The sequence below is a fragment of the Protopterus annectens genome, chromosome 2.part0 (genome assembly GCF_019279795.1).
Source record: "Protopterus annectens isolate FY-2018-M chromosome 2.part0, PAN1.0, whole genome shotgun sequence".
In the NCBI taxonomy this organism is placed as follows: domain Eukaryota; kingdom Metazoa; phylum Chordata; order Ceratodontiformes; family Protopteridae; genus Protopterus; species Protopterus annectens.
This window is the reverse complement of record NC_056728.1, coordinates 1276374273-1276390153: the sequence shown is the minus strand read 5'-3', so window position 1 is coordinate 1276390153 and position 15881 is coordinate 1276374273. Positions and strand designations below refer to the sequence as shown.

Here is a 15881-nt window from a genome sequence, read left to right as displayed (position 1 = left end):
TCTTAATCAGTTCGGAATGTGCATCCTTTACTTGTTCACAAACAACTGAGGTACTATACAAGAAATACTGATCAACTTTTTGTACCTTTCAGAAATGAAAAAAAAGTCAGTTAACCGACTCAAGCTAAATAGTTGTCACATTTTATTGCCTTTTTTCTGTGGCAAATTCTGAAACCTCTTCAAGACACAATGATTATTCATTGCACTAAGGCAATAGCCACATCAGATTACTTTAAGAATGTGTCTGCCCACGGTATATTAGAAACCGGAACTCGATATCTTTCATCCATACTTTCACAAAACACTGTGTAAGTTAGAGATTCCAGGTGTAGAACAGTTTTTTTTTACTCGTGTATCTACTTTGTACCCACATGTGTGCTGACCATTAAACCTTAAATATTGAACTTAACTCCATTCACTCCACTGTACTTGGTGTCCCCAGCACCGATGTAAGGTCCAGTCAGAGAGGCTATTCTCCAGGCAGAGATGGATTTAGTTTGTACCCTCACAGGTATCTTGGCAAAAAGGGCGTTTCTTGTAAAGTACTATCCTCCCTCCTTGGATGCTGATGGAATGAGCACCTTCATCATCTCTGTGTCCTCATACACCCTCCCCATTCATGCATGTGCTGCCACCCACTTTTTGATTTCCACTGTCACTGGCATGGGTTGGTTAAGCCCTTGTCCCTGGTGCTGGCTGTTTTTAATGCTATGCAATCCACCTTATGGTTGATGCCACGCAGCCTAATTAAATCATCTCCCTCTACTCTAATTATGGGTCAGCCAGGATTGGCTGCTCATTCCCATCCTCCCTTACCTGGCTGTTCCAATACCTATGCCACTTGTCACATTCAGGTCATCTGAGTCATAGTCAGGGCTTTACCTCTGTATGCCACAAAATGAGTTGGACAGGATTTTTGGCAAGGCTGCGCTTCAGGGGATCTTGTAACTGTCCTCCTCCCTTTGCTATGATAATACTGCTTGTGAGGTCACATGTTATGATTTACCAGAGCCGTAGCTATCTCATCTGCCATCTAGTACTTCTCGATCTGGTGTCCCTTGAATGAAGAGCAAAAAAAGGTCTCCCCTCTAATATGGCACATTTTTGGGGTGCCATGTCACTCTGTAATGCCCTTACAATGAACTGAGGAGGAAAAAAAAACAACAAAAGAAATCAGCCATTCTTGGTGCTTATGGTCACATCCCTAACACCTTGTGCCTGAGGCAGTTGCCTTTTCTCCCAACTCTAGCTATGCTTCTGTGATTTTCTGTTTGAGTGGTACCCACTTCAGAATGTGTAGCACAGTTGTATATATTTATACACATTGTAATAGCAGAGACTTGGAGTAGTCATTACCGTAAAGTTACTATTCTTCCTTTTGTACATTTGTACAGTTATATGTATTTTTTTGTTGTTATTGTTGCAGAGACAATACTTATTAATTTAAAGAATAGTCTTCTACTACAATCACTAGTTTTTGTAACGAGTTTTGAACAAGTGAGGAAGTGAAGAAAGCTGACTTTATATGAGAGCCTTATGCAGTTACTACCATTAGATTAGCATTCACCTTCACAGGGACTGAGGCATAGCTGGAGAAATTTCTCATAGCCAGGAGTGACGTCAGATAAAGTATGTACAACTTAAAGTATAATTGTGTGTGAACATATTCTGTTTTTCTGTGTCTCTTCTGTTTTTTGATATCAGCAGTGCCAAGGACTAGGTAGTTTGTTTCAGATGTTTTCCAGCAGCATCTAACTCTCCTGTCTCTTGCAGGGTAAAGTTGGCTGTACTAGCTACTAAACAGTATCCCTGAGGGGCATGGGATATCAGCTAGACTGCAGGGGGCTAGACAGGACAGATTTTGAAGCCATTTCATTTGCTGAGTATAACAGCTCCATAAGTGGTCCTCTTCTGCGGTGAATGAATAAGCACAAATTATTTTATTATTTTAGCTATTTATTTTATTTTATTGACATTTGTTTACCGAGATGGTCCAACTGGGCTAGTAGTCCATTTTCAGCGGAGGCCCGGGGAGAAAAGCTCCAATGGCAATTATTGTAATACACACATAACAGTTTAGAACAGTAATTATTAAAAGACAGTAGGAACTGCAGTTACAGTAAATATGGTTACAGACATCTTTAGTCATCAGGTATTAATACAAGCAGAAACATAGTAGGATGGATTTATAATAGATGCAGATACAATGTGTACTAATTTTACAGCAATATCTATTGGAAGGGAGAGACGAGCTTTATTGTAACAGAATAAATATGAGGTGCCAGGTGGGTGGAGAGTTGAGAAAGTTAGTAGGAGGTTGAAGTAGAGAAATGTGGACAGGGAGAGGGGGGAAGAACCTAACCGTGGGTGAAATAGGAGCAGAGCCATTTGTTGTTTAGGTGTTCTTTCAGAAGGAGTTTGAATTTGGAAGTAGTGGAGGTATTAAGTATGTGTTGGGGAGTGCTATTCCATAGTTTTGTTATTTGATTGGCGAATAAAGAGTCACCAAAAGAGTTGCTAGATTTATTAACTTTTAGAAGTAGTTTGCTGGTTGAGCGGAAGGACCTGGTGGTGTTAACAAGGTTGAACAAGATTCTTCAGAGCTAGATAGGCATTGGGTTGATGTATGATGATGTGAGCAATTGTAAGTTGGTTAAGTGATGGTAGGTTAGGTAGTTCGAGACAATGTAACTGTTTTAGGGCTGTGCAGTGTGGTGTGTTCTGTTCTGGAGGCCAGCAGCAAAACAAGCTATTTTATGGTAACATTTCTCTAGTTTAGACAGTTCAGATTTTCTAAGATTAATGAAGATGGGGGGAGGCATACAGTAATATGGACAGAAGTTGTGTTCTTGCTATGGCTAGTCTAGTGGAAGGGGTGAGGAATGTTCTGGACCAGTACAGAGAGCCAGGTTTAATATGAACCTTTTTTATAGTAAGGGCTATGCATTTATCATATTTTAAGGAGCTGTCTGTAATGATACCTAGCAACTTTGTACTGTCTACTGGTTCAGTTTTAGTATCATTGGAGGAGAGGATGGAAAATAGGCTAGTGGGTTTTGTGGATCTATTATTAGAGAATATCATTAGTTTTGTCTTGTTGGGATTTAGTATGAGCTGATTTTCTTCGAGGTATTGCTGTATGTCTGAGAAGACTTTGTGGGTGTTACGTAGGAGTGTTGGGAGGGAGAGGGCGGTGCGGATGACAGTGGACTCACGCATATTGCACTGCAGTAGCATGTGTGGATGCAGAAGTAAGTTTGTAAAGGTGGAAAAGATCAATGGCCCAAGAACAGAGCCTTGTGAGACCCCTACTGTAACAGGTAGCAGGACAGAGATTTCATCTTTGTTGGTTGGACAGATAGCTGCGAAACCAAGTGATAGATGATAGTGAGAGATGTACGGATGCTAACTCTTGAAGTAATTTTTGATGGAAGACCGTGTCAAATGCTTTTGACACGACTAAGAAAATGGAGGAGACAAGGTTGTTATTATTTTTGTGGTGGTTAATGGAATCTGTGAAACTTAAAAGGGCTGTTGTGGTGCTGTGGCTTGGTCTAAAACCATGCTGTGAGTTGGAGAGACTATCATTTTGTAGTAGATAGGTCAATAGTTGAGAATGTATGCATTTTTCAAGTATTTTGCTAAAGGGGGGAGAGTATGGCAATGGGTCTGTAGTTGGATAGATCTGTGGATGGGCCACCTTTATGGAGAGGGATGATGTGGGAGATTTTCCAGATTACTGATACATATTGTTCTGATATAGAGCAATTAATAAGTAAAGAGATTGGGTATGCGATGCAGTCAGCTGCTAGTGTAAGAAATTCATTTGGAAGTTGGTCAACTGCGAGAGTAGTAGGTTTTAGTCATAGGAGGAGTTTTTTGATGAAAGTGGTCTGGATGGGGTGGAATGAGAAGGTAGAGTGATGGAAAGGAATTGTTGGAGTAGTTAGAGGGGTATAGTTGCTATTATTTAATAAGGCCTGAATGGAGTTTATAAAATGTGAGTTAAATTAGGCTGCTATGCTTATGTTGATTGCCAAGCTGTGCATATTTGTGTGACAGGGCTTTGTTACAGTTTTCTGTTGTGAAATGGAGAGAGAATACTGCGATGTTAATAGCATTTCTCATTGGTTATAGTGTTGACTGTGAAAGATAAAGTGTAATGTTTTATTGCTCTTTTTTTTGTCTAACACAGAACATTTTAAATAGGCTGGACTGATGGAAAACATTAAGTGAGTGAAAGATTGTTGTACAAGGCAGCATTTTGTGATGCTGTCGTAAATGTTTACTTTTGAGCTGTTTTTTTTTTTTTTTTTTGCGTTTAGACAGCGATTAAGAAGGGAATACTGTGAGCAGGAGACCATACACAAGCAGCTTCCCCTTGACAGTAACCCTTTGATTCATAGACTGTCTTACCATTGAGGTTTCGTGTTAGTGGGAGCCTCATTGACCTGCTGGCCGAGCTGCATTTTAATGATGCAATCTGAGGGAGAAGCTAATGCTCCATGCATGCTCTGTCTCCCAGAAATGCCAGCAACTCCAGATTTATCCTGCCAAGCTATTGTGAGACTTGCTTGGCTAAATAAATTTCCATGGTTGATGGACAAAGTTAGCACCATTAAAAGAAAATGGAACCAGTCAAGGTGCAGGTAAGTTCAATGAAGATATATGGGGAGATGGATGTTAGAGTGAGTGTGTGTCTTTGGAGACATCAGTGAAACTGGATGAGTGAGAGACAGTGTCCGTCTGCCTGTGTAGTTACACTAGGGGTTTACGTACGGAATCGAGAGTCCATATGTATGTGTGTGTCTCTCTCTATCTTAGCATGTGTGTGGGTGAATCGGTGAATGTGTCTGTAAATCCAGTCGACTATGGGGGGGGGGTATTGAGGGGGTCTGTGTATGTGTGTCTGTCTGATTGTGGGTGAGTAAATGTTGAGGGATGCCTTTGCTAAAGTAATGCATAAGAATCTAGGGTAAACAGTGCCGCCATTATGTCTGTTAATGCTAGTGTTAAACAAGGACAGTTCAAAGATTTGCTGATGGAGATGGACGTTTCTCATTGTGGCCATCTCTGTCTCCGAGTCACATTTTCTTACCATCTCATAAAATGATTCATGCAATTTACTATGCAATGAAGATATTTTTGAATTTCAGGGTTAGACATGAGAGTACTGGGGTATCACTGTTGCTGTGTTGTGTGAAAATGAATTTCTACCTTAGTTGGGAAGTGTGTGGGTGTATGTCATCATTTTGATAATGTCTGTATGAGTGTCCTAGATCAAAAATTTGAAGATGGAAGAATGAAAAGCAGCTTCCAGTGTCTGAGTGAAGTTATTTTGAGAGGGAAATGGGCATTAGCAGCTCATTCTGATTTAATATACGTCCAGTCCCTATCTCAGATTGTTCAAATGGTTGTATACACTGTGGCTGTTGATAAGTTTGATTTAATGGATCTAAAAATGCTGATTTACAGCAGCGTAATATGGACAGTCTGAAACGGACCTTAAGTAGTTTGGAGGTTTCTTTCTAAATATGAAGTCTGCCTTTTTTTTAAACTTTTACGTAAGTTGACTGATGAGGGGGGAAAAGTGTATGACTCTTTTTCCGTTAGTTGTATCTGTTGAAGGTGAGTGTGAAATGGCAGCAGTAATTTTTATTGTAAAGAAATGGATCCCTGAAGTTCTGAAATTGGGGTGATCATTTTAATATAAAACTGTTGATCTGAGGAGATTTTTTTCTGTAAAGTATCTGGTTTTCTTTCAGTTTTTTGTTACTCAGTCATTCCCACAGTTACATAGGAATTTTCTTGAGGAAAGCTTGGTCAGTTTTTTCCCCAGTTACCCAATGTGATTCTTGGGCTTTAAAAAGCTATATAGTCTGTGCACTTCTTTGTGGTAGTTACATGCACTGTGTAAAACTCCACAACAAGATTTGGAACAAGTCAATTTTTGCTGCTGCAGAAACACAGAAAAGATGATGACTGAATCAGTTATGCCTCCTGGTAAAGACTGTAAAGACTTTTACAGTGTTGGGCAAAAGCATCTTTCTGAATCTTTTGTTGTTGATTGTTATATTTGCTATTGCAAATGGACACGTATCAACATGTTATGATTCTATGGGCTACCACTATCAAAGTTATTTCTGGATGAGGAAGGCAATAATGTGATTACTGCAATGAACCCTGCAACAGTGCATTTTGAACAATGTCTACATATGTATATATATTTTTTGCATGTCATGCAGTTTATTGAGCCTTTAACTCTGCAGTTTGGATACTCTCTGGGTTGCAGACATGACCAGAAGTACTACATTACACTAATAGTGTGAGTTTGAAAGTTAGGAACATCCCAGTGGCTTCAGGTCCTTTTGGGGGGGCAAATGTAAGTGCCTGAAAGAGTTATATTAAGACTGAAGAAGCTTTTTCCTGGTTATTTCCATGTGCCTGTACAGACTGTAACACTGGGCCACGATGATAGTCAGAACAAGTGCTTTTTTTAAAAAAATACAAAGTCCTTTTCTAGTAGGGGCTGAGACTTATGAAGCAGGAGACAAGGAAGAAGAAATAGGGTTGGGGTTCTTAGGACCTGAAGTCTCTCTGCTTGGAAACTCCTCTTCAGGTAGACATAGTGCCAGTAAATTACTTTGGATCATCTCATACCACGGGCACAAGTACCCCGTCTGTATTCTCCTTCCTTCCCCTTTAAGCAGGTTGAAGGCACTTGGGGAAAAAAACTTCCAAACTGTTAAAAAGCTTGAAAAGTGTATCAAATTTATGGCTGCATGGGTGTTCACCTCGCTGACCTAGAAGGTATGTGATTACCTCTGGGCGAGGGCTGTTCTGATGAAAATGTAAAACAAAAGGGTAGTAGGATTTCTTCTGTCTGCAGAAGAATATGCTGTTATTTCAGATTACTTCTTTTGCAAAGAAAAGAGGCCGTGAAAGGCAGGATTAGTTCTCCTGCCATGGATCTCTGGAAGTTTGCACTGTAACTTTCAGTGGTTGGAGCCTAAGCCTTTTGAAAGAATAAAATTGTCCTCACATTTCAAACAAGTGTGCATATCTCTGAAACTGTAGAGGTTACTAAATAAATGGAAATTTCCAACTCTTCAGCACAAGCTATTTTTATAGTGGTTTTCTTTAGGTTCGGCATCTTAAACAGGTTTTTATAAATTACACTAAACACAGGAACGATTATGTTTGTAATGTTTTGTAAACAATGAGCATCCTCTCAAGCTGCACGCATACTGTAATCAGCATTTTGTTCATTCAGATGAGACCATTGAGGTGAGGCTAAGCAATTCTGTCTGTGTTACTTGGTTGTTGAAATAGTTAGAAAAACTTGAAATTTATGACAATATAAATATTATATGAACAACAATTAATATATCTTTACCTAAACTACACAGAGGTCAAATATCAGTACAGTTGTGTCTGCGATTGTGTAAGCTTTAAGAGGAAATATTTGAATACTTTGAATACAACATGGTTTTGGAATTAATGGAAATATGAAGAAGCAATACTTGAAGCTTAGAGATCAGTAGGATATAACCGCAGAAGTAGCCTGGAGGCGTCACTCGACTGTAATGAGTTAAAAAAATATTGAAGTGAGGAGGTTCGACATGGTAATGATGTAGTCCATGATTCCTGTGCTTCCTAGGGGTCTTTGAGGATGCCCTAACTCTGAAGGATGTCAGTCAGGATATTTTGATTTTCAAAACCTATGGGAGATTTTTTCAGTATCAGTTTACTGTTATTTGTTTGATCTGCCTGGTGTGTGTGTGTGTGGGGGGGGGGTGCACGATGTTTACCAAGCCCATTACTCTGATAGTGGTAGCCTCAGGAGAGGCATCCAGTAGTTTTGTTTGTATTTTGATATTAGCCTTTCAGGAGCGTTTGCTAATTCATTTGCAGGTTATTGTCCCCTTTTAGATTCTCTGGGACTGGCAACCAATAGATATGAGACTGGTATTATTTCTAGTAGACCTTTGCTGGATTCTCTCCAGGAGATTGCAGATTTTCAATAACTTGAGTCACAACCATTCTTAATGGTCTGCATTTTCCTTGTTCCTCTGAGGCATATGCAAGTAGGCATCTTGGTGGGGCCAAAATGCCAGGTTGCTTATGAAGAATTCTCAGCAGTATCTGAAGAAGTTGTGGAGTCAGAGGATTTTTGGAGTACGGACCTCCTTTTAATTCCCTGTCTTTTTCATTATTGATATGGTCATCTTTTCTACTGTTTTTCTAGTAGTTTAATTCTTACACTACTTGCTTTTGTTGTGTCTTTCGGCTTATCCCGGTTAGGGGTCGCACAGCCGAACTCCAGTCCGCTAATGTTTGGTAGTGGATTTTTACTTGCCGAGTTACCAGCTCTGACGCACTACCTTCAACGAAGGAAGGCCCATTCACGCATGCCTCCACACAGAAGACGCACTAGCTGAGGATCAAACGGGACAACGTCTTGCTGTGAGGCGACAACGCTACTGCAGCACCACTACCACGGGATACACTACTTGCTTTTGTATACTCTGTTATTCACAGCTGTAAAATCTTTTTTGTTGATTTCTTATACTCCAAGTTCCTGATTCTCTCTCTACATATCATCTCAAATTATTCCATGGTATTTTTATTGTATAAGAATGTAAATAAATTCTGCTGAAACTTAATGTCCAGGAAGTTGTTTTTGGCCGAAACATACAAATAGAAACCTCTGGTTCTGTGTATTGAGTCTCAAATGTAGCAATCCATAAAAGTGTCAGAAGAACCTCAGCTGTTGTCAGCCCTGCAAAAGTATATTGTGAAACAGGCACCAGAGTCATTACTTATGTTAGCCCATATTAGTACATACCTCGGATGTTCCAAGAGTTTGTTATAGTGCAGTCAGAAGCTGTTACTGTTTGTCCACATACATCATATTTCCTCTTCTTTTTATACCTTTTCTCGTATACAGCCATGGAACTTTAAGGCTAATGAGCTTGAGAGAGTGAATTTCATGCCACGCGTTGTCCGTTTCTTCCAGAGAAGAATTCAAGTAAAATGTGGACATTGTGAAAGCCAGATCATATTCGCTGTGACTGCATGTCGTTTATTAAGATTTTTGACAAGATTTGTACGTAGTGGAGAAAATGTCTGCAAGAACTAGAAAAATGAAAGCATATGTTTTGTGCTTTCAGGATTTCCTTTGTTTGGAACTAGGGCTGACTTTAACGACTGTGGGGTCATATTTTGACCATTTTGATGTGGACATCCCCTGCTCTACACCTCAGCCCTCCCTTCACTTGATGGCTGCCTGGACTTGTTATAGTCAATGTGTTTCCATTAACACACATCTGTGATGACAGCAAGCATTTTTCTACTGTATTGTTGAACTGGTAACATCAGTTTCATAAGTCTTACTGATCATGAGTTACATCACACTACAGTATCTGTTTTACACACAGAAAAGAAAAAAAGTATTTTGTTTTCATACTCTCCAAAAGTGACTATTATATGGATTCATTTTTGTAATTGTATTAATTTGTAACCAATTATTTACTCCATGTGAGCAAGAGAAGCAAAAACAATCCCAAATATCAGAATGTCTATATATGTCTATCCATCTTTAGATTAAGCTTAGTCGTATTATTTTCCAAGATAGTAACTGGACTGATGCGCAAAACCAGATGATTCATCCTAGGTGAAAGCCCTGTTAAGCACTCAGAAAAAGCAGCTGACCACTATGAAAACATTATAGCAATAACTAATGACTCCATTATGGTAAATTAAGATTTATCCATGGTTGGTGGGGTTTAATCATGAGGGCGAAGCCTGAGTGATTAAATAAAGCCAACCTTGGGTAAATCTTAATATACCACACCACGGAGTTGGTTATTGCTATTATATAATGACGTTATTTAAGAAAAAAATTACTTGTTTTTCTTAAAGAATGTCTTTGTGTAACGACGCTCTGCTGTCCTTCCACTTCTGCTACATATCCTGTTGCTTTTTTTGATGTACTGTGCATGCTTATGGGACTTCTGTTCCCATGGTTACCCAGTACTTCAGTGCTTTGGAAAGGAAGTAACAGAGAAAAGAAAGTCTCCATTGCTCCTTTTTTTTTTTAATTAAAAAAAAAATTTCGGACAGTTTAGGGGTAGGAGAGAGACAATGGAGGAAATACAAGGAAAATCAGGTATGTGTGTTTAGTTTTGAATAACATACCTGATTTTCCTAATATTTTCTCCGTCCTCTCATATGTCCGGAGTCTGGATTTCTGATTTTATTTATTTATTTTTGTTAAAAAAAATTAAAAATAAAAGTTACAGTATATACCAATGGAAAAAAGTCCATGTGACCGGACCTTTTTCCATTGGTATATGCTCGAGTTTGCAATGGGCACACTGGCTGACCAATTAGCATGCTGGTTTTCAAGTATTAATGGCCCATCATTGTATAACAGCAGTTAACACATTTAGACATTCAAGAGATGTGAAGCTGTGGTTACTAATAATGTTGGACTTTGCCGCTAATACAATGCATGACATGAAATATTTGATCTACTAGTGAGATTTGTAACTACTACTGGAGCAGTACTACCAGTAGAAATGCCTTGCACTTGGCTGAAATGTCTCTGAATAAATCTCTGAGCCACATAAGGCAAAATACAATGTTGTAGCCTAAAGTGGGGCCTCTTGAGGGAGAGCTCCCCTGTTAGGCCAAATAGGTCCAACTAGCCAAGTGTAGCCCTGTTTGGAACTGCAGAAGTACTCTGCCCAGTGGGAGTGGAACTATAGCTCATCTGAGCCCAAATTCTTCATTAAGCAAATTGAGCTGAAAACTGAATGCTTATAACCAAAATTCAGTTTATTTTCCACTGTTAGTGAATGAACTCCATGATTGACAAGCTTGGGCTGTCTGGCTTTCAGGCCAGTAGGTTTGGTAGAGTTGAGGTTTTCTTGTTCGGCACTATGTTTGGCGACCATTATCTCTGCTTATACAGTATCAAGCTGTATGCCCTAAGTAGCGAGGAATCTTAATTGGGCTTTCATTAGGATCAGATTTCCCACAGAGATAACAGTCATTAACTATCAAAAAATGGTTTTGAAACTCCTCTAAACTAGCCTGTTCACCTACTTGCAGAATCTACAGGGATGAGAGTCTTTCGTACCCTTGACATGCATTGCCAGGTCAAGTTTTACCTGATGAGAATGTATGAACTGAGGAAGAAGAACCAGTTGTTCATCCTATTTGCTCTGAATGAGGAGGGTTGAGCTTGTAACTAAGCAAACCCTGTCAAAATGGATTGCATTGCTAACTATGACATATGATGTCATCAGATGACTAATGACTCCTTTAGACAGTAAGTCAAACATGATTCTTTCAGAAGGATGGTTACTTGTAGTGCCGGTTTCAAGCATGTGTCCATTGTGGACATTTTGCTTTGGTTAATACTTAGAGCATGGTTCCAAAAGTCACACCTTTGGTACTTTGGTGCTTCAGGATTCTGCTTTCTGAGTTATTTCTGTTCAAGTGTTAAACCTCTTGCCCAGCTAGGAGATGATTTTGATACTGCTTTGGATTCTTAACCTCCTTTACCTACTGCAGAAGGAGGTCCTCAAATAGTGGAGTAAACACACACACACAGATATGACTGATCCTCAAGAGGACACTTTTCTGTGGATGTCTGTTTTTCTTCTGCAAGGTCTTTGTTGCTAGATGATCTTTTCCACCACCTTTTAGATCAAGGTGACCATTTTGTTACAGGACCTAAACTGGGACACTTGAGGGCCGCCCCAGGAAGCCAGGTCTGCAGTCCCATTCTCCCTGACCCCATGAGAGTGGAGATAGGGCAGACATATCATTTCACATTGGGGCAGACAGGATGGCCTCCCGTCCTTCCCCGGGCACTGTGGGGATGTCACTCTGTGAATAGCACCACTCAGGAGGCAAGAGGCCATATGCCAGGAGGCTTGAAGCGATGCATATTCATCGGCGCCTGGCACCATGTGGGGTGAGAGACTGAGGTGTTCCACAAAAAGTGCAGAGACGGGAGGACTCAGGGCCATCGCCCCAGCAAGTTTGAAAGCCCTAGGTACAAGGCAAACGGGAGAACCAATGTCATGGAAGTCTGCCTGAGGGACAGTCTGAGGCTGCATGGCCCAGCAGAGTTCCACGAGGCTGGGAAGATCCCCTGAGGAGCTCCAAGAGCATGGATGACACTGCATGGTTTGGCAGCAGTTAGGAGATATGTAACCCTGGAAAAGAGCTCTCTCTCCTGGGTAGAAGTGAAACCCCAGATGGTGTCAGTCCAGATGGAAATCTGGAAAGGAGAGAGAGGTGGAAAGTGACTGGTACAGGACAGCTCTCACCTGGGTGAGGGGGTACAGACTATGCCCCATCTGGACCAGAAGTCTAGAAGGAGGAGAGAAGCAGATAGTGGCAGGGCTGGGCAAGCTCCTTCCTGGAGGGGGTTCAGGCAGAGCTCCCCACAACATAAGTCCTTAAGGGAGCACTAGGGCGGACAGCAGCAGGGCCTGGAGAGCTCCTGCCTGGGTGAGCGGGGCCAGGCACAGCCCCCCCATGATGGAAGTCCTTAAGAGATCAAATGGTGGACAGTGGTGGGGCCTGGAGAGCTCCTTCCCGAGTGAGTGAGGTCAGGCAGAGCTCCCCATGATAGAAGTCCTTGAGGAAGCTCTAGGGTGAATGGCAGAGTGGTCTGGAGAGCTCCTGCCAGGGTGAAGGCATCCAACTTCACCCCATAACCGACAGCATCCTTGAAAAATCTCAAAGTCGGAAGAGCTGCTCTGGATGGGAAAGCAGGGGGACTCTGAAGCCTTCATGAGAGCAGATTTGCCCCTCAGCGGCAGAGGGGAGTTCCAGAGGAGAGGACAGGATTGGAGGGAAGCTCCCCTGAGAGGGTCCAAGGGCATGAACAATCTGGCACAATTTGAGACATGCAGGCAGCGGAGTCCCCCGACATGGGGGAGCCATGGCCGGTGAAGGTCTGTTGGCCAGGTCAAAGGGGAAGACTGTATGGTTTGACCCTGACAGAAGTCAGTATGAGAGCAGCCGGCAGATGGGTGTAGGGCCTGGAGAGCTCCTGCCTGGGTGAGTGGGGTCAAGCAGAACCCCCCCCCCCCCATGATGGAAGTCCTTGAGGGAGTCATCGACTGATGGTGGCAGGGCCTGGATAGCTCCTGCCAGGGTGAAGGCATCCAACCTTACCCCATACCCAATGGCATCCCCGAAAAAATCACAAAGTCCCCAGAGCTGCTTAGGATGGGAAAGCAGGGGGACCTGCCACCCTGGGAAGCCAAGTCACCATTCAGACTAAGCGGTCTAAACTGGGACATTTCTGTGTCCCAAAGACAATGTTTGGGATTCTGGGACAGAGACTTCCAAACTGGGACTATCCTGGAAAAACTGGGACCGTTGATCACCTTGTTTTAGATGGACAGTCCTGTAAGAATACAGAGGGCCATACTAAAGATAGTTTTATACGGCTGAGTACTTGTGTGTTCATTTCATTTAAGTGTTTGTTCTTTGTAAGAGTTAATATGTGTCACATTTGTGTAATGAGATGCCTTTGCATGACCTCTAGACTTGGCAAAGCTCAAATGTATAACTAAACTGATGTGAATTCCTACTAATAAACTTTTCTTTTGCATTTAGTATCCTAAGATTGAGTTATTAGTCTGTTAGATCACCATTTATGAAACAGTGTCATCTCTGATACCATTTTCTGAGTAAAACATCTGTTTTGACAAAATAATGATGAAACATTATCATTTTGATTGTTTATTTACTTTCACTGTTGTCTGCCCAGAATGATTGGTTATATATGGAGAGTTGAACATAATCTCTCTGTGCACTGGGAAAAACTAGCTTTCATTGTTTAGTTTCAGGTTGTAATCAGCACGATTGTGAAAATGAACTTATTACTAGTCATTTTAGCCTCTTTTGCAGTGCATGTTGTTGTATCTCAAGCAACTGGCATAATTTATTGTGAAAAATGTAGATGGGAAATACCAGTAAGAAAATATTTCCTTCGTAGTATTCATGTCTTTTACCTATATTTGGGCAATAAAAATGCAATGTCCCCTTTTTGAGGGGTTGCTGCTTCAGAAATTTATAGTGGGTGGCTTGAAGAACATGTGATTATAGAGTGAATAGTAAGATATGGACTTGTTTCTGACTGCCACCTTCCTACTGTACCATTGTACTGTATTGCCTACATGGCAGGGGGGGGGGGGGATCTTGAAATATGTCAGCAGTAATGTATCATTAATCTTCTCTCACTGTTCCCTCTGCCCTCCCCCAGCAAAAAATTAAATTAAATGAAGGAGTGTAAAAGTTAATTGTAGTAGATACATGAGGAATAGCAGGGGAAACAGAAGATTTAAAATAAAACTTGCTTGTTAACACCTGTCACAGGGATCCCCCTCCAGCAAACGAAGAAGCCCTTTGCTGCAACCAATTATCGAGGGTGAAACAGCTTCTTTCGTCAAGGAAAAAAAGGTGACGATCTCCAGCTACTCACTAATACTGCTTAACTGCACCAATCCCAAATAAAGTTGTGGCGCTGTGATTTTAGCTTGACAATTTCCTGCTTAGAAATCAGTAGTTGCTTGCAGCTAACAGTTTTCACATTTAAATGTACCAGACTTCAGTATTTCTTATTGCTTTGCATTTGATTATTTTTCCATTTTACCTTCATTGAGGCACTCCTGTTCTCACACTGCCTTGCTTAACTGCTGAGTGGTGTTGTAATTATGTGTTGTGGTCATATTCACTGTACTGTGTTTTGAGGCTGGTAGATTTGGATGCAAGAAGGCATGTAAAGTCTTAGAGACATATGGTGATTGGGTGGGGGCCCCTTTACAGGCATGCCAACCGAACATAGCAAAAAAAGTTAAAAACACTTGCATGATGTGTGACGCATGATCTGGTTCCATTGTACAGTTCTGTATTTTTTATTACTTTTATTTTATGTTTCTAAACGTAAGTATCTTCACTGCACAATCTTTCCTCAGGTAGTTGCATATTCAGCAAGACCAAGTCACCAGACATTTGAATGTTCCCATCCTGAATGTGGAGCCAATGTATTTTTGTATGTCACTTCAAATTACTTCTTGAATTCACCTGCTAAGAATATGAAGTAGCACCTGTAGTGAGCCGTGAAGCCAGGTGAATGCATGGCTTTAAGGCGACGTTCACATAAAAATCACAAAGCTGTGTTGAAGTTCAGTATAATATTGTTATTTTAAAACTGCTGTTAATTTTTTTCTCTATGATTTAGAAGTAAATGACATTTTGAGTATTAGCTGAAATGTACAGCAGATTTTTCTTTTGAGATGTGTTTTCCACAGGGAAGATTAATGCTTGGTCATGAATATTACTTTGTTGCTCATTGGAGGAAGAGCTTGCAGCTAATTTGAGGGGAGGTCATTGATGTCAGTAAACCAGAAATGTATACATGTTGTATAATGCTCTTCTGAAAATGGCTGGGTAAGAACACACTTGTGTAGAAAACTGTACGTAATTGAGAAGTGTAAAGCAGTAATGTTCAAGAAAATAGAACCATCTCAGTTAGACACGAACGCTCCGACTCTTTACCAGTGAGCTGGACTCTTATGTTTTTGCTTTCTTTTCATCAGCCTTTCATTCTCCAGCTGTTCTCAGGAATATCATTGTGTATGATTTGGAAATATTGCATACTCCAAATATCCTGACTAGCTTACTAGCTGGATCATCATCTGGGTTCTGTGCATCAGGGAATTTGGCTTGTAGATACAAATGGCATGTCTTTTTGGGGATTATAACAAACTTGTATGGCCTGAAAGTTCATGGTTCATCAGATTATGAGTTATTGATAATTTTACATGGAAAACACTATTCCAAAT

General features: G+C 40.8%; 1 protein-coding gene across 3 annotated transcripts in view; it reads left to right on the top strand.

The window, feature by feature from the left end:
• Positions 1 to 15881, top strand: part of FAM13A (family with sequence similarity 13 member A) — a 2572531-nt gene that overhangs the window by 2460831 nt on the left and 95819 nt on the right. For 2 of the 3 annotated variants that reach the window (XM_044061451.1, XM_044061450.1), the window contains one exon: positions 14413 to 14496. The exons of the other annotated variant lie outside the window; for it this stretch is intronic. In XM_044061451.1, coding sequence (XP_043917386.1) covers positions 14413 to 14496 — 84 coding nt within the window. The remainder of the gene's footprint in view (positions 1 to 14412; positions 14497 to 15881) is intronic. 3 annotated transcript variants of the gene reach the window in all.